Below are 22,013 nucleotides of genomic sequence, written 5' to 3'. Positions count from 1 at the left end.
CTGAAATGACTCACTGAGTTCTTTTATCTTCTCTGTAAAGATTATTGTTTTTCTACAATTTCCCTTCACTGTATGGACATAAAGATGGTGTTTAGTACAATTAAGGGCAGAAATGCAAACTGGACAGAAGCTCTGGAGGCTGAACTGAGAACACTTTCAAAGCTGGGCAGAGTTAGTAGCTCGCGTGGGTGAAGTCCTTGCTTGCCCATGTTTGTCTTCAGGGATGCTGTTGATATGAACATAGTGCAAATACTGGTTTATATTGCTTGAGCTTCCATAACTCTCATCTTCAGCTACTGCCTGAAGGGTATCAGGAGCACATTTTAGAGCTTAAAATTAGAGTGAAATAAAAATATTTATTATGTCTTTACTGATCACACTGGGACAATTTTGGAAATTGTTTTGAGGTAAAGCTGTTTGTATGAACACAGTCAAAAATGGTTAAAAGCTAACCTTCCTGTGTACTTTATGGTCCTCAAATGAGGGACAAATCCAAATTCTGAATATCCCTTTGTTTATTGATTTGTTCCTTCAAATCCTACTGCCTTTGGAAATTCAGGACTTGCTCTGAGGTCTTCAGTTGTATAAATTTCATAAAAATTCTTCCACATTTCTAAATTTCTATTTTAGTAGCAGCAGTAGCAACTTTTCCAAAGACTGACTTTTCTACAGAAAGTTTCTCTTTCTTTTGAGTTCTGGCTCAACCTGCACACATCACTGCTCTTACTGAGATGTCATACTACTGTCTTCCTTTTAATCCTGTGACTGGTAAGGAAGACTGACTGATATCTGAATTGTTTCTTAGGAAAGTAGGTGTAAAACAAGTATAACTAAAACTGTAGGAGCTGGAGTTTTTTTGGGAGGGAGTTTTTTCAGTTTTTTGCGGGGAGGGGTTTGGTTTTCTTGTTTCTTTGTTTTGTTTTGTTTATTTTAACAAATGTATGAGTCATAATTCTAGGAATTATTTAGGTTTTTTAAATTCAGAATTGTCATTAAATCCCATTAGAGAATTTTTGGGAGTCTGGAAAAGTGTCGTCAGTATGCTAGGAAACAGCCTTGAACCTAATAAATGTGATGGTTTTTTATATATTCCCATTTTTACTGGGTAGATATGGGAAAGTTATGGAGAGATTTTCAAGGGAATCTTATTCATGTGCAAATGTCGTTCTTCTAATATCTATAATAAATGTTGTAATTGTTGGATATCTTGGTCCATATCTAGCATTAATGAGTAACTTTTCTATTCAGAAAATAACAGACTCATGCAGAGTTAACAACAGATAAATATGTAATCATTTGGAAACAAGACAGATGCCTTCATGGGATAGTCTTTATGCATCTGCTGGACAGCTGAACAGAAAACTAACTTAGGATTTGAGACTGAATGACAGGATCTGTCTTTATCTGAGAACTGTGTGAGTTCATCAAGCAAAGAGAGGGAACAAGGGAGAAGCCATTTAGCAGCACTGTATTTTCAATGTTTTCAATTTTAGTACTATAAAAGAAGGCATTTGCAAAAAGGATGATTTGGTGATAAAGACATTTCAGTATTTGTTGACCTTCTGAGTCATCAGGATGTAGTAACACTCAATTGTTCCTGAACACAGAAGCACAGCTGCTGGAGCAGGCTCCAAAAAGTCTGCATTTTTTCTATTCATTCTCATACCAGCCCTATTTTTTTTTTTGTCCTTTTTATATAATACTTGGAAAAAGTTCTTGTGTTTTTTTTTTTTTTTTTTTTTTTTTTTTTTTTTTTTGGTTGTTGTTGTTTAATTGTTCCACTCCATCCTCAGTGAGTGAAAAACCACCTGAGAAAACAGATGTTCCATGAATAAAAACATATAAAACTTTGAAGAAAAGGACTTGGGGGTTCTGGTGAAAACTGAGTTGAACATGAACCAGCAATGTGCCCCTGCAACAAAAAAAGGTGAATGTTGAGCTGTGCTCTATTAGTATTTCCAGCACACCAGGGGAGATGGCCCTCTTTACTCAGCACTGGTGAGGCCACTGGAGTACAGTGTCCAATTCCAGACTTGCTGGTGCAAGAGAAACATGGAGAGAGTCCAATGAAGAAGCATGAAGACGATAAAGGAGCTGGAGCATTTCTGCTGTGAGCACAGGCTGACAGAGCTGGGACTCTTTACCCTGGAGAAGGCACAGAGAATCTCGCTGACAGATATACATTTCTGAAGGGAGGGTGCCTACAGGATGGAGCCAGGCTCTTTTCAGTGTTGCCTGGTTACAGGACCAGAGACAATGGGCACAAACTGGAACACAGAATATTCCATTTGAACATCAGGAAACACTTTTCACCAAGAGGGCAACTGAACCCTGGAACAGGTTGCCCAGGATGGTTGTGGAGTCTCCACTCTTGTCAACATTCAAAAGTGGTCTGAACATGCTCCTGGGCAAGCGGATCTAAGTGGCTCTTCTTGATTGGGGGGGTTGGACAAGATGACACGCAGAGTTCACTTCTGATCTCAAACATTTTGTGATTGTGTGATTCTATAAATGAAAGAAATGAGAGGAATAATGTAACTCTACTAGCTTCTAATTTTCGAGAGAAGTATTTCTGCTATTCTGGCATATGGTGCAAAGAAGGGTATAAAAATTACTCTTCAGGATCATTGGTTCCCAAGAAAAACCAAGGGCCATCGCCTCCTGTATTGAGGACATAGTATGCCTCAAGGCATTTCATGCTATGGTATTATCTCCCTGCTGCAGTTTGTTGAAAGCTAAAGGGATTTTCATCTGTAAGGGTACACTTTTGCACAGCTCTTCATACTTCCATCTTCTCTGGGAATATGCATTGATCTGCTGCAGTGAAAATGTTTAGTATCATTCTGACACATCTCCATTCTAGCACTTCATGACTCACTGGCCCAAAATTTCTTCGCTAATGATCCTGGGAAGCCTTACTGAAATGAGGAGCTAATTTAGCACTAAATTTGTAACTAGCACTAAGATATCAAATGTGCAATTAAATTCAGACTAGTAGCAATCTCTATTTTATTCACTCTATATGCCCTGTGCAGTACAATGCTTTTTTTGATTTACTACTATCCTTTTTAACTACCTCTAACATTTTTACCTGCAATCCATAAGTGCCCGATACCAAATATTTTAATAGAAAGTTATTTTTAAAATCAAACTTTTCTCATACTAAATAACATAAAGGTATACTATTAGTATGTTTTTAAAATATTTATAGTGACTTTCTTGAATCACATACCTCTAGTATTATTTTTACAATCATTGGAATCCCCAGCATACATACATGACTGGTTTATAGACGCGTATGTATAGACATATAGACACATTTTCTCTGTAAGAAATCTTTAACTTCAAATAAATTTTATTTAGATTTATATTCATATACTCTAGGAGAGCAGACAGAGTTACATTATAGGAATATTTTTGTATACCTGTACAGTGAGATTATGGATTTTTTTTCTTTTAATGTATCTGAAAGGAAGCTTTAATGTGAAAGAAAATGTTTGATGGGGAAATTAGGGAAATTAGTTAATTTTATGTAATTTTGCCTTCCATGTAATTGCCAGTACAAGTTCATAATTAAGGTTATTGTCTTAATTTTTTTTGAGTATTTTGTACTAAGAAAGTGAAGCTTTATTAAAGTGTGGAAAACAGTATCAGATTGATTCCAGTTCTTATAAATAAATGTTTCACTTTTTGACTTTAAAAAAGACAGAGATCATACAGAAAAATCGGTAACACAAACATTTACACCTTTTTTTCTAGTTTACCCAAAAAAAGAAGCCTTAGGGTATTATAAGGATGAGAAAATTAAACTCCCTTTGTAAAGGCTAATTTAATTTAATTTTAATTTTTCAGAACATCAATAAAAGGCCTTTCACATCAGTCACTAGCTCCCTATTACACAAGGAAAGCATTATTCTAAGGCATTTAGACTTTGCATTTTGAATTTCTCTTTTGACAGGTTTGGAGTGAAGGGGAAACTCAGGATGGCAGTGTGTACCACTTGTGTCAGAAAAAGATAAAATGTGAAGGTTTGGCTTCCAAGGATGGAAGCAGGCATTAAAACTAAACAATATTTCCTGGTGTGTCTAACTGAAACCTATTGAAACAAGTATCTTGCAGAGTATTGATATTCAAATAGTCCTGGAGGCTCATGTGCACTGGGTTATTTCATAGTATCATGCACATAATTAGGTGACCCTTGAGGGAAGAAATCAGTGCTTATGTAACTCAATTGAGGTCAAAAGTAGTTTCCAAACTGGGTTGGCCCCCCAGGGTATGGAAGCAGGAGATAATTTCTAAGGCACAGAGCAAAATTCCAACTGGCTTCTGTCCATCTCCCTTCACTTTTCTTCTCTTTTCCCCATGCCTGAAGCACTGCCCCAGCACTTGCATCTCTGTTGGCTCTGGAAGCTTTGTGGGAAAAGCAGTCTGTGATTCCAGATATCAGAACCAGCAAGTGTGGAAGCCAGCCATTCCAGAGCTTGGGGAAAAAAAAAAAAAAAAAAAGACAAAAACAAAAAAAAAACCAAATAGCAAACAAAAACCAAATCCAATAAAAGGAAATGCTGCATATAAAGTTTGTGAACTGCTGTCCTGAATGAATGCTGCAGAAGCCACTGGTGGGGGCAGCGACCTGCTGGGGCCATCAGATCCTGCCACTGAGGGGACCTCAGTGCACGAGAGTAATCCTGGCTGCCCCAGGGAGCCCTGGCCTTCCTCCCTCACCACGTGCCCAAGGACTCAGGAGTGTCCTCAAAAAACCCTGCTGCTACTATGTAGAGGCTTTAAAAATTTTTGTGTGAAAGTTTAAAAGCTCACAAAGAGCCTTTGGAGCCACAGGCCAAGAGCATGAGTAGATTATCAATAATGTGTTTTTGTTTCTGTCTTGAATGAATCCTTTTCTGTCCAGCTTTCAGGCATCCAAATAACAGTAACAGAGGTTACTTGGACTGAAAAGGACAAAATTGTGTTTGCAAAATCATGAAAATAACTAATTAATGAAGTCAACAAAAGTTTTCTCCAGAAATGTGGTGAGCCATTTATAAAAAGTGGATATGGACATCACTGGCTAAGTTCTCTTATTAAAATTTAAAATAAAACTGCACAGAAAATATTTTTCTCTGACTTTCTTTTAAATGTCCAGTTCTGAAGGAGTTGGAAATAAAGTTACTTTTCCAACTCAGTTGGAAATGAAGTTACTTTCCAACTTTGTATGATGCAGAGAAACATAAGAGAGATTTTCTGGCTTCCTGTTTGCTCTCCAGTTTGTTTACTCTGTAAATAGTATAATGGCAAAGCACTTGAGTGGACAAGTAACAGGAAGAGTCCCACTTTCCCTTCTGTCATGAATAGGGATGATGAGGGATGCTGCCTGGACAGTACTGAGCTGTATAAATCCATCACTGAGCTCTCTCTGGTGAGGCTGGAGACTGACAAGTACCAGAGGTCTTTTCCTGAGGAAAAAAAAGCAGTTTTGTAAGCATAAATACATCTGGCCTATATCAGAGATATATTCATAAAGAAACCATGCATTAAGTGCTTAATTCTCAAAGCAACTCCTTTAAATGTAGATGGGAATATTGTAAAAGCTAAAGTTTAGAGAAGCTATTCTTAGTCTGTGTGTGTTCTCTTGTCAATTTTCCCCCTTATGTCTCCTCTTTTCCTTTTTCTCTAACAAGTTACCTGTTCATTTAACTTTGTTTTCAGATAAATTTGATTTAAATGGGTTTGGTGTCTTAAATAAAAAACACCAAACAGCCTTATTCTTCCTCTTATTGTATTTTGTACTTTAAGATCTCATTTTAGCACTTGAAAATCTATTGAATAGCAGACGAAAATGAAAACCTTCACTTATATATACAAAAAGGTTCTTGCTAACTTTATACTTTGAACATTTGGGACTGGTCAGATTAGGGAAAAATTAATTCAATAATTTGTCACTCTTCTTATTACCATATTCAGGAAAAAATAAAGACAAACAAACAGATCACATGAAACAAAATGTATCATGTGATAAGTGAGTTAAAGGACAGTTTGGGAAAACAGTTTTTGGGGAAAAAAATTCCCAAAAACCAAACAAAACCCAAATCCAGTAAAAGGGAATCCTGCATTTGAAGTTTCTGAACTGCTGTCCTGAAGCCACTGCAGGGGCAGTGATCTGCTGGGGCTAACTGGCTAACATCAATTTTTAAAATTCCTTAAACTCGTGTCATAGGATTTTTCTTTTGTTTTCTTTGTTACTTATCTGGTCCCTCAAGAGACATAGGGAAAGCTTTTTTACTTCTAACACCTGATAATTTTTTACCCTCTGCCGTATTTGCATGCTCCAGAGGGCTCTGCTGCCTGCTATTTTTCCTTCTGCCTGAGAGGTTTGACATCTACTGTATCCTTCATGCTCTAGCTGTAACCAGCAAACTCCACCCCTCTTTCTTCTTCTTCTTTTTCCTCTTCTTCTTTTTCTTCTTCATTCCTACCTGGGGACTTCTTAATTTTCTTTCTCTCTTTCTGTACTGTGAGCCCATTATCTTGTTTTCCTTACCTCATACTGTTTATGTTGCTCTGCCTTCTGTACCCGCCTCTTTGAGTTTTGTTTCATCCCAACAGCCTTGGTTTGTGACAGAGAGCATGAGATGAGTCAGACTGACAGTGCAGTTAGTATTTAGATTTGAAATAAGGAAGTCTGTGTCATCAGTGGGCATCTGGAATTGTGAGGTTTTTTTATAATACTTTGAGCTTTTTAAATAAAATTATGTTAGGCAGCTCAACTGACAAAAATCCACCCAAAATTTTTCAGTACCTTGTATCTGACAGTTCAGAAATATCCACTTCAAACAATGAATTTAAACATTCTGAAATATTTCCAAAATTCTTCTCTTATGGAGCAGAAAGCCTTAGCTGCATCTGCTGAAGGATCTGCTGTTGCGATGGAAACTTGGATGTGCCTCAGATGAAATTCTGTCTCTGGCAATTGACATTGTTACTGTTGCAGAACAAAGTTCTTTAGTAGATCAAAACATTTAATCATAATTTTTGCAAAATTCACTCCGAATACTGAAGGATGCCTATGCAAAAATTTTACTAACCTTGCTTCTTCAGAGACTGGGAAGACAATAAATTGTCCTTCCTTGTTTTTCCCCTGCCATGTCCTTCTAGAAATATTTAAATAATGAGATTCAGTAACATGAACTAAACATGATGCTTAAACATACAGAAAGGAATTAAAGAGAATATTTAACTGTGAAATTGTACAGATAAACAGCTCCCTATATACTGCTCCCTGTCATCCTATAACAGGACACTCCCATCTAGTTAGTTTACTCTTAAACCTCAGAGTTTGATGAATTGTTCAGAACCTGTTTCCAAGGGATGATTCTTCCAAGAACAAAGAAAAAGCATTTTACCAATTTGGAAAAACAGAATTAAGTGAACTTTTTATGATATTTTTCAAGACAGATGATAAAAAACCAAATAAATAAAATATTCCAAGTAACACCTTAATGGAGAAATATTTTACACTAATGCATAATTTACACTAATGAAAAAATATTCTTTTAAAAGTGAGTGATTTTCAATTGCATGTACAGGTAAGAATGGGAATTGGCTCTTTACCAGCTTAAATGCAGCAAGAGTGATCCATATTCAGTGGATCCTCTCTTTGTCTTGCATAAAGCTTAAACAACCTTATTTGCTTTATACAGCCAGATTCTCAAACATGGAAACAAATTATACTGACTTCTTCATTATAAGGAAATAATTTTGTGTTTGTTTTCCTTACAAGTCCATAAATTAGATCAACAGCTAAGGGTCATTCTGTTCAAAAATTTACGTTTGTAAGACTATTCTCTAACTTGATAGTTACTTACAGGGTTACATTTTCTGTAGAAAATTGGACTCTAGAGTTTTTTGAAAAAAATGTTCTTACTATTTATCCCTAAGTATTTCTATCCCCTCCTATTGAACAGAAAAAGAAAAAAGATATCAAGAAATTGATCTTTGAGGTTCTGCCATGTCTGATACACACTATAGTCCATTATAAATAAGCAATCAGCTCATAGAGGATGAGAATGGTGATAAGGAGGTGAATGTTTCCTCAGTGCTCTCTGCAGGATCCTCTGTCAGCAGGCCAGGGGTAAAATGAACTTACAGAACAGGAGGAGAGAAATCTTACACCATCAGACTGTGCTCCTGGGGAGTACTCAACTTTATTCACTCATTTGCTCCCCACCTGGAAACTCAAATGAAAAAAAAAAAAAAAAAAAAGTCATTTCGAGCAGTTTTGTCTTTTTGCCTGATTGAATCACACAGTGGAATGTGGGAAGGCAGACAAAGTTCTCTAGTTTCTGCCTGCCTTGCTTATCAGCATCCAGAAGCAGATGTAGCAACAAGTTTCAGGAGAGAACACAAGCTCATGAAGTCTGTAGGTAATGCAAAACATTTTTTCCTGGGAGTATGGGCATTGAACGCTACAGTCAACAAACTGGCAGTGCCTTGGATTGAAACATCCTTCATTCTATAATTAATCACAAGATTATTTTTAATTAACATCTGTAAAATGTTGCCATTTCTGGTTGAAGGCATACTCAGGGCTGATGAATATGTGGCTCTTGGTGTGTTGCTTGAGTTCCAATTTATTAGACTTTTCTTTCTATTTTTATTGCATTACAGAAACTCAACTTACTGTATGAAAGTGTCCATTTCGCTGACGGTGGGTGAAAATGACACTGGACTCTGCTACAATTCAAAGATGAAGTATTTTGAAAAAGCTGAACTTAGCAAAAGCAAGGAAATCTCATGTCCTGAAATTGAGGATTTTTTATTTCCATTTAGGGAGCCTGAAATTCTGTGGTATAAGGTAAGGAATGCAAGACATTTATACTTTCAAATATATATTATGCTATGTTCTTAGGATTCTCTTGATCGAAATGTGTTAAGACGCTTTTTTCAAGAAAAGACAACAGAACCAATGGTAGAAAAGAATTGACTAATTGAGAAATTGAAATGCTTCGAACTGTAGGAGAAATCTATGTATGCTTTACCTGAATAAACAGCTTAATTTTGCAGCATAAAATTCAGCAAATACTACCAAAATTTCAATTTCTACATATATACTTAAAGTTATGTTTGCAAATATAATTTCATTGTTTTTATCAATAACTATTTCAATATTGTGTTATGCTTTCTAGATCATTACTTAAGGGCCAAGTTCTTGCAAGTAGTGTTGCCTGTGGGCAGTGCAGTAGAATTATAGTATACAAGACTACTACCTAAAAAGTAAAATTTTGTGGCCTGGAAAGATAATGTCCAAATTAACTGATAGCACATCTAAGATAGGAGAAGTCTAGCCAAGTATTTGCTCATTTTCATCTTGGATTTTGTCTCTTTAAAAATACTTTTTTAGATTAAGAATGCATCTTTTCTAGGTACAGAGAGTTTTGATTCTAAGATTGTTTTAGAAAGTCATATAGCATCCTCATTTCTCCTCATTCTCATCTTCTGTTTCTCTGCATTTTTAAATTATAATTATTTTTTAAAAATTGAATTAAAAAAATAATTATCCTCTGCAGCCTGAGCTGCTGGTAATACAAAAGTCATAGATTGAAGACATAAATGTAATGCTAAATAAGTAAATTAAATATGAACAACTCAGCAAACTAATGTCAAAAAGAACCCACCAAAAGAATCAACTACCTTTTCTAGCCAGAGGCATAAATATGAAATCAGGTGATAAAATTAGTTTTAACCAACATCTAAATAGACTGGATTTTTACATATTTAGTTTATATACATATATAACTAGCCTAGGCTCCAGACTAACCACCTTTACTTTGGGCAGCATTGTCCAGAGTGGTCCATTTTAAGTGTAAGAACACAATCCCTGAAGTTTTATATTCTCTTTAAACAGGAATGCAAGTCAAAAACATGGAGATCAAGTATTGTGTTTAAAAAGGACACGCTTGTCATTCGGGAAGTTAGAGAGGATGACATTGGAAATTACACCTGTGAGCTAAAATATGGATTCTTTGTTGTCAGAAGAACTACGGAGTTGACAGTTACAGGTAATTACAGGCTCTTTCTATCTCCTATATTTAGAAAAAAAAACCCCACTGAGTATTGTGGTTCAAGTTGTGTGGTTTTGAGTAATGCCATTTGCACACATCTTTGCTGTGTGCTTAGGTATGAATGGTTGATACATTAAAACTGTCTTGAATACTCCACAGTGGTATCTGTGTAGTAATACCTTGGCAAGTCTGAGTTTTGTTCTGTTTGAAAAGCTTGTGGGCAGCACTTTTTTTTTTTTTTTTTTTTTTTTTTTTTTTTTTTTTTTTTTTTTTTGAGTGGAAAATATGGTCAAGGAACTGGTAAATTCAGAAAGTGTGACCTCTTACAGGGAAAAAAAGTCATTATGCCTATCATATTCTGTCATGTGATTAAATTACTTGGGACATAAACATACCTGTAGCAATAACTCTATGGTACGAGCTCTAATTGTCTTTGGACATGAGAACAGCTGTAGCCACAACCCAAGAGCAGTAGCTCTTTCCCAGTGAGACCATTTAAAGTGTTACGCAGTGCATGATGAGGGACAGGAGCATTTTTCCTGTTATTCTCTCCCCACCTTCTCTAGATTATAGTTCAAGAACTTCCTGAACTCAATTGTCATGTGCTATGGTTACCAATTAATCTATTTCACATTAGTCTGATTATTTTTTAAATCTATTTAGTCTTGGCTTTGAAAATATTTTGAACTATTAAGTTCCACATAGTAACTATGTAATATGAATAAACTCTATAATTCAGCAAACAGCAATTGCATAAGATGCATTTAATATAACGTGCTTTTAAAACTACCATATCAATATTTAAAATCCATTATGAATGAAAGCAAAATATATACTGCAATAGTAATGTCCACAGCAGCGGAACAATGTGAAGAATGGTCCATTGAATTTTGAATTCCTCACCAGACCTCTAACCTTCATTTTACAATTATGTAAAACATGTAGCTGAACATACATGTAAGGTAAAAAATGGGCTTTTACAATTATAGGATTAAAATGGTAAGAAGGGGTGCACCATGATCTATGTAATGCTGAGTAGTTTCATGATACATTTCCTAAAAGAAGGCAGAATGAGGATTTTCCTGGCAAATTAGAGGTGAATTAGATCTATATGGTTGACAAACGGGCTTGTTTGTATAAGTTCTTACACCTTCAAAATATCTAGTAAACCAAGAAAAGTCTTCCAGAATAATTATGTGGGTTGTTCTTGATCCTTTTTTTTTTGTAACTAATATATAACTCTGAGGCAAGCAGCAACTAGTAACATACTTTTGTTAAGTATTAGGTTGAATTACAACAGTTTTCTTTAATGGCGAAAATTTTGTTTGCTCATTCATATCCCATTTTCCCTTCACATTAACAGAAATTATGGCCAATCAGGGAATGCAATTTTCCACTGCTGGATATGTCTGGAAATCATATTGTTTATGTTGTTTTGGGAGATTCAAGTAATCAATCATATTTATTTAAACTCAATAACCAGGATCTCTTTGTTGTTGTACAATATTGATTTATTTGGTCAGTACAGATAGGCAATTACTGTCGAGTGATTAACCTCACAATAAACATCCATATACTCTGTTTGATTGACTCTGATATAAAGAAATCAGAGAAAGATTCTTCAAGTGTATGATTTATACCAGAATAATGTCAATTATCTTTAGCAATATTTGATACCTGGATTTCAAAAGTACATATTTACTGCATCTTTAAGTAATCCCTTCTGGTTTTTTTGGCTGGTGCTCCACTGCGCAGCAGTATTTTACCAGGCTCAGACTGACAGAAAAGAAAAAGAAAAAAAGCATGTTACTATTTGTAGGAATAGTTTAAAAAAAATATAATTCATCGCTTGTAGTGTAGGTAGGAGTTCAGTATTTAATGTTTAACTAGACAAAGATAGAAAGAGACTTGGCTGATTTTGATGTGCTAAAAATGAATGAATTCATAGGGAGGGAACTATTTGATTTCCACCTCTGCAAACCCCAGCAGATTTAAGGACAACCTCCAAATTAGTAGACTCCTTTAGTAGTATAGTAGATCTTCCTATTATCTTTATAATATTATATGAATAAACAGAACAAGCAGATAGATTTACTCATAGTACTAATTTTTGTTACACCTGTTCCTCACCATTTCTTCCTTCTGGGCAACTGTGGACAGTCAGCACTTAAGGATTCCCTTCTTTTTCCCACGCAATGATTTTTTTCAGAATTGCTTGTCTCCTTTAGGGAAACCTGCTGCTCTTACAGACCATTAACTGTAGATGCAATTATAAACATGTTCTTTTCAATATTGGTGTTGTATATTCTTGTTATAACCTCCGTGCTTTACACCTTAAACATCTGTGTGCCTCATAGTGAAGCATGCAATGGCTCGTATTCTGACTTATCATTAAAGTTGAAAAATAAGAAGGGAATCCACACATTTAGAAAAAGATCAAACTCATTTAATAGGTAGTATCCATCTCATCTAAGTATAGTAGTTGAAAACCCCTAAGCCATGGAAGAAAATAATTTCCTTTCTGTTTAAAAAATGATAAAAAATAATTTCCTCTTCTTAGCTTAAATTATAAGCACTCAATGTCACCTTGAGTATACCTTTAGAGTACACCTTTAGAGTAGCAACTAATTCATGGCTCACTTTTTTGTTTGTTGCTTTGGGGTTTTTTGGGGTTTTTTTCCTTTGATCTTAATGGAAACTTTTTCAATTTTTTTTAACATCTGTAAAAAAATAAGTGATTTGAATAAATTTCTTTATTGTTCTGAGATGGAACCTAGAAATTCCCTGTTTTGCAAAACAAAAACTATATACTGATTATTTTAGCTTGTAACTAATCAAAATATTCACATAAAAAGCATAATTGGTAGGTTTTTTTTTGTTTTGGTTATGCAATTACACATTCTACAACGTCCTGCAATGTACAAAGTCGTTTGTAGGCTTTTACAGTTCAGATTAGTAGGTTTTCTTTTATATGTGGAATTTTAATTAAGGCATTCCTGCTGTCTCTGACATAATTAATTAAGAATGTTTTTACTATTGGGAAAGAATCCTATTAGAAAAGTATAGTGTTCATTTAGTCACAGTTCACAACATGGGTCAAAAATAATTTCCTTAAGTGATTTTTTTGTTTTGTTTTGTTTTTTGTTTTATTTTTACATATAGTACTAAGACATTTGCAAACTCTTTCTGTTTTTGAAGGGTTTCCTTCAGGTCAAATGAAGTCCAGCCTGTGTCAGAGAGAATATACCCATCCTCACTGCCATAGCATATGCAGTGAACATCATGAGCATCATAAAGCAAACAGACCCCATCAGCCTTGCAGTTGGAACATTACTTATCCTGTTTTAGTTTTAAATATTAGAATATTTCTTTCCATTCTGTCAGAAGTAAGAAAACCTTATCCCTTGCAGATGGAATCAGAGCTAATCAGTTCATTCTTAATCCTGAAGCCTTTCCTCATAGATACCCTTTGTTTTTTTTATTCAATGATTATACCCTGAGAAGTTCCCTTAGAAACAACTCCTGCTGGAATGAGTACAGTTTTAGATTTACAGATTCTAGCATGTTTACAATCAAGCTATAGGAATAATAAATTGTCAGAGTAATTTTTTTTTTATTATTTAAATTCAGCCTGCTTGGTTTAACAAATTTCTGCAATAATCTTGAAAGTGCCAGTTTAATCTTTTCTGTCTTCAACCCAGGAGTTTTTCATCTTTAGATGTTTTTAGGCAATAAAAAACAGAACGTAATTTTTCTCATTCAGTTACGCTGTAGTCAACTCTTAGTGCTGTTTAAAGTTTGGGTTATATCAAATAAGCTTTGTCTCTCTTGTTTTCTGACAGATTTAGTCCTCATTAGCATAATGGGAAATCTTAAATGACTACATGTATGTATGTGTTTTTAGAGCTGAAAAGATCACTATAAAAATAAATTGTATGAAGAAATAATTATGATTAAATTATATACCTAGCCTCACAGCTCAAAACATGTGGATCTTTTATATACAGCTAGCTACCATATATTGTGAATAAAAACCAAAAAAAAATCCTGAAACAGGACACACACGCACACATACATTGAAGGTTAAAGCCTGCTTTAAGTGGCCTGTATTTTAACTGTATAAGACAAAATGTTCACCATTTTTTCCCCAAAAAAGATGGCTTCAATTTCTTCCAGGTGTGCTGCTCTTTCACATTCAATACATCAGAATGCAGAGAGGTGCAGCCATAAGTATGTTCCTCTTTATTTTTAGCAGGTGCTAGGTGAGAAAAGTATTAAAGAACAAAGAGAGTTGTTTTCCAAGCATTTAGAGATTTAGAAACAGACTCTGCTTGGTTTCTGACATTAATAACTGGTATGAACCATATTGAATGCACCCAGTGACTCCTTGATTCAGCTGATCCTAATAATTATCAGAGCTGACATTCATTCCGTTTGTTCATCATTAATTTAATTCAATTCCAGAACATACTCAGATAGAAGTTCTATTTACCGTTATTCTGTGCAAAGACTAATAAAATATCAAGCAAACAATAGACCCATTATGAAAGCAGCATGTTCAAAATACTAACCTAGCATTTTAAAATGCATAAAATCTTGTAGGTTTAAAACAGTTATGGCTGAAGAGTGGGATGATTTTTTTTTGTAAATTAGAAATGAGTGATTTTCTTTTATAGTGCAATCATTTTAATGCGCCTAAAAACAAGGGTCTAAATTAATTTCCTGTGTGTATTTGAGTAATAATAATCAAAACATTATGTCAATGTTTGGTAAATGTTCTCTATAAATGTTCATTTAACATATTTATTGTAAATAGGTTTAGAGGGTTTTTCAAAACCAGCCTTATATGAAGACAGCAAGGAGCAAAGCTTTATGTATTTTACTTCAAAGGAAGTGAAGATGATGTCATGTACTCTCTGTTATAAATTGAAATGATGAATTAGAAAACCAGCACTTTGACAAAGAGATGCAAAAGTTAAAGGGAGAAAAAAATTCCAGATTTCCAACCTTGCTGCTGGTGACCTTTTGACATTTCTTCCTTTGTCATATGCTGCTCACAAAGACCAGTTTTATTTATTAGAGATTATTCCTATCGTAGTTAGGGTAGAGAGAAGATCCTCTAGAACGTAATTCAAAGAAGTAGGCAAAGCAGGGTGGTCAGATGAATAAAGACCTGATGAATAATTTGTTCCCTTTGGACAATGTGTTTATATGCTCATCATTCTAGACAATGTCCAGAAAGCACAGGATACTGCTCTCTTTCTGTTATTTGCCAAAAGTCCTCCAGGATGTGGCCACTAGTAGCTGATGATGCAGTCGTGACTCTTCCTGTATTCCCCATGGACAATGCAGTGACAGTAAAAGTTAGGGGGATGTTTCAAAAATTGGTAAGAAATAGAAGAAATCTTAGTCCATAATCACAATGAAGAATTCCACTTAAATTAACAAATTAGATATTATGCGAGAAGTGCAGTGCATTACCGTGAATACTATTGTTAAATTTACAGCAATTTTGCTTATTTCTAAGTGTTATTATAAACCTGATGTCTTTTTAAACTTATACTATTTTTTTCCTGAAGATTTTTTTTCAATTTTGGCTTTGTGTGTAAGGTTAAAGACTAATGTAAAATAATAAGTCCAAACAAATTTGATTTTCTACATCAGGTGACGGAAAAAAAATAGGGAAATGACATTTCCAAAATGGAAGTTTGCTTGTGTGAGTCAATTTCCCTTTCTTCATGAGTCATATGAGAATATTGAATTAAAAACAATGTGAGTGAATGTTTTTACCAGGATGATTGTTTCAGCTTAGTGTAGCGAGGTTTTTAAGATGAACTAAATTCTACAGAGAGAAAGACTTTGCAGGCAAAAATTTATCACAAAAATGTGTTAGTGAGTACTAAAGACATAAAAGACATATAAACTTGTAGTTCAATAATATCTCACGAAATTAAATAAATCTGTTCTTAAGGCACCCAAGATGCTTGTTAAACAACCTTTTAAAAAGCAGATAAATTATAGTGAATGTTAATGTTTCACGTTATTGCTATGGAATTAGAAGACTTCATTTTACTTTTACATTCCCCTAGAGTATGTTAAATCCACCAATACTGTCCTAACTCAGCATTTGTAATTTCCAAAGCTTATACTTATACTACTTTAGATAATTTATATGTACAGTGGAGTCTTCTAGGATGGTGCTTTAATAAACCAGAGTATAAAATGTACCAGTACAATAGCATAAGGACCTTCTGTTGCCCCCATCCTAAAAACTGTATACATTCTTAGAAACTGACTGAATATTTAGCTTTAAAATGGAGACCATTTTTCCTGTGCTTTCAGTGTCTTTCAAATGGCTTAGGCAAGTTCTAAACTGAGAACTACTAAACAAAATGGTATGGGTAATACATATGTTCAGAGAGAAATTCCAGATAATACATGTACCTGAAATCATTGGAATTGTTTTTAGAAGCAGAAAAATGTTCTTTACAGAATAAAAGGAAAGACGCCTCATTTTAACAGCAGTAATATCACATGGGGACGTGTGTTAACAGAATAGTAGCCTCAAAATCATTTAGAAGGTATCTAATATGTGTTCCACTGTATTAAAAGTGCAACTTCTCTCAAAGAGTATTGACATCCTCAGAAATAGTGTCATCTCCCATTCACCAACCCCCCCAAGGAAAAAAAAGCCTTTTCATTCATGCTGTTGTCTCATAGTATTAATTAATTACCAAAAATATCATAGTATATAAACAATAGAAAAACAGTGCATATCAAATTTAAGAAACAAGTTTTACTTGCAATTCTATTACAAGTGTGAATCAAGATGAAATCTTAGTTTCTCTGAAATTGGTGTCCATTTGCCCATTGACTTAAATTTCATCTTTGCCTATTGACTTAATTTCATCTTGACTTTCTGGTTATGAAAGATCAGAACTGATGTTAATTTTAAAAATTGAAATCAGATTTTAAAAAATCCAGCTCTGAAAATTACCCTGATGTTTTATTGGTTATTCTGTCATGCAATTTCTTTCAACTAATGAATGAAACTATTTTATAATGGTAATTTAAATATTCTTTCTTCATGCTTTAGTAACAGGCAAAATGCATGGCAGCTGCATAGTGACCCTCCAAAACAGGATGAACAAGAGATTAAATATTTTTTTTTTTACCATAATAAAAAGGAAAAACCTGCCCAACTATTTCTATTTAACTATAAAGTACAGATTTTAATTCTGAATGTCTGAAATTATAATTCCTCCCAGTGTACTCACTTTGTAAAACAGTTTTTTTCAGTCCTTACTGGAATAAATTTGGGTAAAACACCTACTGACTAACTGGAAAAAACTGGAAAAAATAGAACTAAAATTCAGCAGTCAAGAGAAATAACTCTAGGGTACTTTATCTGAAAAGTTTAAAAATTAAAGGTATGTTAAAGGGAATAGAAATTACTAAAGCAAAATAATCAAAATGTTGTAATAATTTAACCTCTGATGCTTTACTTATCCATGTGAGAGCTTAATATAGGAAAACAATTTCACCATTTTGTTTTTTTTTTTTTCTTCTGTGTGATCGTGATAACACACAATAATTGTTTGAATATGAAAAAGAAACTGGAACCAGCATTTTTCCATTTCTATAACGCAGTTTTTCCTTTTGCTTTGGAGTATTACATTCACACCCAGAACTGGATTAATTTAAAAATATTAGCTAAAATTTCATAGAAATATGACTGAGGAGCGATATAAATCAGTGAATTTCCTCCACATTCTTTAAGCAAAGTGTAGATGGAAGAACTAGAGTAGAAAGATGCCTGTGAGTTTGTTCCCTTTCTAAATCATTCCGTTTCACCTCACTGCATTCTTCTCACGTTCAACAAGAGGATTATATTTCTCCAGACACTCAATATGACAACGAACATTCCTAGCCCTTAACAAGCCCTTTGTGGAGTTACTAGTCCCATAGCTTAATTTTACTCAAGTTGTGGAAGGTTTATTTATGGTGCATACATGACTTGTTGTGTACTTTTTTTCCCTAAGAGGTAAGACTCCTCTCACCTAAGTTTAATATTTATACCCACTGACATATGAGCTGGCTGCTCCTCCTGGCAATTCCATTGTGTGACTGATGCCCTCTTTGTGCCAACACATGGAACATCAGATGAGCTGAGTTTTACAGAATTCCATTTCCATCTCTTGACTATCCAAGGGCTTTAGTTGACAAACTCAAATGTAGATTTGGAATGTAGGCATCTAAATCACATGAATCCTACTTTAAGGTTTTGGTTGTTATGGTTATAACCTTTGGAAATAGGAAGCTGGCTCTACATAATATTTTCTTGTTATAAAATAAGCATAAAATTTCATGTCAGCTTTTCAAAGCAGACAAGTACAAATCTGTAGTAGAAATATTATTTGTTTTTTAAACAAGATGTACAGCTGGGGGAAAAAAAGGACAAGCTTTTGGATGTAGAAGATTGTCTTTAAATCTCAGGGGCTTAATATACCAGTTGGTCTAATAAAATATATTTCTTTTATATTGATATGTCTAAAGCAACATTACTGTTATTATTTTTCATGGTATTTAAGTTTCCTTAGGATGGAATCACAGCATGCATTTCTTTAAGCTAGCTGCAATGTGCAAAATAAGTATAGGGTTTTTTATTAAAATATTTCTGTTTTGAATAATTTTGGCAGTTAGAATAAACTGTGTTTCACGTGTAACACTGGGTTTCCCTTTTTCGTTCTGTGCTTTATTGAAAATTATGATTGTGATGACAAGGAAGCTTTCCTTTTATACTTCACTGTTCTCAATTCAACACCAACTAAATTTAAAGAAAAATGAGTCCTCTTTGAAAACAAAGGTTTTGGTTTGAGAGCTGCAGTAAACAGAATAAATGTTTTATTCTAAAGTATGTGGGTTATAATGCTTCAGTGTAGAGATGGTAAATTTATTTCAAGCTCCTATTTCTGTTCAGTACTTAAACATGTCTCCTAACAGGGCATTTTTAATGTTGCTATCAATAGTCTCTATTGCCCAGCTGGGTAAAGAACTGAGGAGAGAGGTGATTTTTACTTTCTTGTTGTATAGCTCTGCCAGGAAACCTTGTCTCTTCCATGCACATCCAAGTGAGAAGTGCAACTTGCCATGAACATCTGGTTCCTTTACAGCTTTGAGCCTGGTGCTAGAGCCTGAGCAGCAGCTGCCTTATGGCATTGCAAGCTGGACCTGTTCTAATATGAACATGGTTAGACCCTCTGACTCTTTGCATTTTCACTGAAAGGTTCCTATCATTGTATGTTGCAGTTGGTAATTGCTTCTCAGTTTGTGATTTTGGTGGCCCAAGCCCACCTGCCCCAGGAACGCACAAACCAGCGACACATTTTGGGTCTTGGTGCCACATCTAAGATGTGCAGCAGCAGGAGGTACCTTTGAGGGGCCATGCTGCCTCCCCACAAACACTGCTCTGGCTGTTCCTGCCCTCCAGCAAGCCACCCATCTGCCCATTCTGCCCTGGGCAGAACTCGGGTAGCAGCAGTGGAAGAGCCAAGTCTCGGGAAGAAAGGCAGCACAAAAATAATCCCCTGAGATTGACGAAGCAAGGAGCACTGCTCCTGCAGGGCAAAGTGAGCACCTTCCCACCTGGCCACAGCCTCCAGCCCAGCAGCCACCCCTCCATGCAGTGGCAGAGCCTTGCTGACATCCTGTTTTAAATTTTCAGGTGTTTTGTTCCTTCAAGAAAATTCCATTGGTTTTTCAGAATTTTTGAGCTAGTGTTCAGAATTCAAAAAGTCACTCATGAATAACGAGACAAAGGGCAAAAAATGCATTGTGATAAGCTCATTTAAATAGAAATAGGTTCATTCCTTTGTGTGGGTTGCATATGCTTTTTTATCCTTTTAATTTAATATCTATATTTTTATAAGTAAATTCAGTTTTCTGAGGAGTTATTCCAACACCACCAGGAAAAATGAAAAATTAAGGCTAGGTGAACTGTTTGTCATTTTCATACAACTAGCACTGTCTAGACTTTTTGCTTACATTTAAGCAGTGACAGTTTATTAGGATGAATAGGAGAGCAGGAACAGAGATTTAGGAAGAAAAGACACTTGCAAAATGTGGATTACGTGACAATTAGTAGAGATTATGTGATCACAAGAGGAAAAGCATTTATTGTTTTTCCTATTCTCATTCACAAATAAAAAGCTGTACACTTAATAGGAAATAGTCTTATGCAGCTATTTCTCTTACTAAGAGAAGCTCCAAAGACTGAAGAAAAATGCTTGAAAGATCTAGTCTGGCTTTTGAAAAGTCAAGGACATTTCAAAATGCTTTTGCATGTATTCTGTAATGTCTTATTCTAATATATTATAAATGGTAGTTGGCAGATTACATCTCGTATTTTCAAAAACTAATGTCTGTGCTGTTCTGCTCTAGATGTCTTCTTGTCTATGTGGTTCAAAAACATCTTTGTGGTCTGTCAGAGTAGTTTTGATATGCACATAAAGCTGAGAGAACAAAGATTTATAAACTCCACTCAAAAGACATACAGGTAGAAATGCCTGCTAGGGAGTGGGCAGAAAGCATAAAGCACTGAAGGTGTTTTACTTTAGACTGTAGTATAAATAAATTGGAATAAAATATTATAAATACAAGTTCAGGGTCCTGTTTTTACTTAATAGTTCCATAAGACACATGATAACTGTCACTCTTGGTTTTTTTATGATCTGTCCTTTGAAAACAGCAATTCTTTAAAATGCTACATTATTAAAAAAGACAATGAATCCAAATAAGATAAATTATGGGAGGGTTGGGTCTTACAGGCCAAATTAAAAGACTTTCATGACTTGAAAGTTCTTCTTTCCATTTTTGAATTTATGGCAAAGTCACTCTTCTAAGAAAACATGAGCTGATTTGGTTCCCTTATTAAACTGAGTGCTTCAGAGTATCAAGGGGCAAAAACCTTGCATTAACTTGATTAAAAATACTATACAGAGTCAACAGAAAAATGACAAATTTACTTTTGGTATTTTAAAAGGATTTTGTGGGCAGAACGGAGAGTTTTTTTTAAATAAGTTAATTGTTGCAGAATGAATAACTACGTGTGTGGAAGGTCCTTGTAGCTCCTGCTCATGTATATTATGGAAGAGTAAATAAAATTAATAGAGTAAGAAATGCAATTCCGATTCAAAAACTGAATTGGAAGTGGTCTTAATTCTTGTTTGTTTATGGCAATTGATAACATCTAGTTAAATTAACTGAACTACTGTTAAATTTTCAGGATGTGGATTGTATCTTCAACATGTATAGAAAAGGATATTTATTCTTTCAGAGGTCTTTCAGCATTGTCAGCAAGTTAGGATGGGAAAAAAATTGTTTTCTTCAATTTCAACCATTAAAAGAGAAGCTAACCCAGTGTTAAACCTGTAGTCTGTAAAGGATTTTGAGAAAACAAAAAAATCGTTTGTACTGGATTGGTGGGCTGGTATGTTAAAAATTCTACAGCTAAGAGACATTGGGTGATTTTTTGTCTATTCTAATAAAAACAATAGTCACAATACTATTAAAATCAGTTTTACTTCTTGTACTTTTAATAATAAATATTCAGGTGTTTCAATTAAACACATATACACACACATTCATTAAATTTGAATGGAGTTTGCTGATTACCAATCAACAGAGAGGAGAGGAGAGGAGAGGAGAGGAGAGGAGAGGAGAGGAGAGGAGAGGAGAGGAGAGGAGAGGAGAGGAGAGGAGAGGAGAGGAGAGGAGAGGAGAGGAGAGGAGAGGAGAGGAGAGGAGAGGAGAGGAGAGGAGAGGAGAGGAGAGGAGAGGAGAGGAGAGGAGAGGAGAGGAGAGGAGAGGAGAGGAGAGGAGAGGAGAGGAGAGGAGAGGAGAGGAGAGGAGAGGAGAGGAGAGGAGAGGAGAGGAGAGGAGAGGAGAGGAGAGGAG

The 22,013-nt window shown here is 34.9% G+C and overlaps 1 protein-coding gene across 1 annotated transcript in view; it reads left to right on the top strand.

Annotated features, from left to right (window-relative positions):
* Window positions 1-22,013, top strand: part of IL1RAPL1 (interleukin 1 receptor accessory protein like 1) — a 665,062-nt gene that overhangs the window by 397,670 nt on the left and 245,379 nt on the right. Inside the window, exons 4-5 of the mRNA XM_053969631.1 lie at window positions 8,665-8,851; window positions 9,902-10,055. Of these exons, the coding sequence (XP_053825606.1) occupies window positions 8,665-8,851; window positions 9,902-10,055 (341 nt within the window). The remainder of the gene's footprint in view (window positions 1-8,664; window positions 8,852-9,901; window positions 10,056-22,013) is intronic.

Source organism: Vidua macroura, chromosome 2 (assembly GCF_024509145.1).
Source record: "Vidua macroura isolate BioBank_ID:100142 chromosome 2, ASM2450914v1, whole genome shotgun sequence".
Classification (NCBI taxonomy): Eukaryota; Metazoa; Chordata; class Aves; order Passeriformes; family Viduidae; genus Vidua; species Vidua macroura.
The sequence above is the reverse complement of the archived record's forward strand: the minus strand, read 5'-3'. Positions and strand labels throughout refer to the sequence as shown.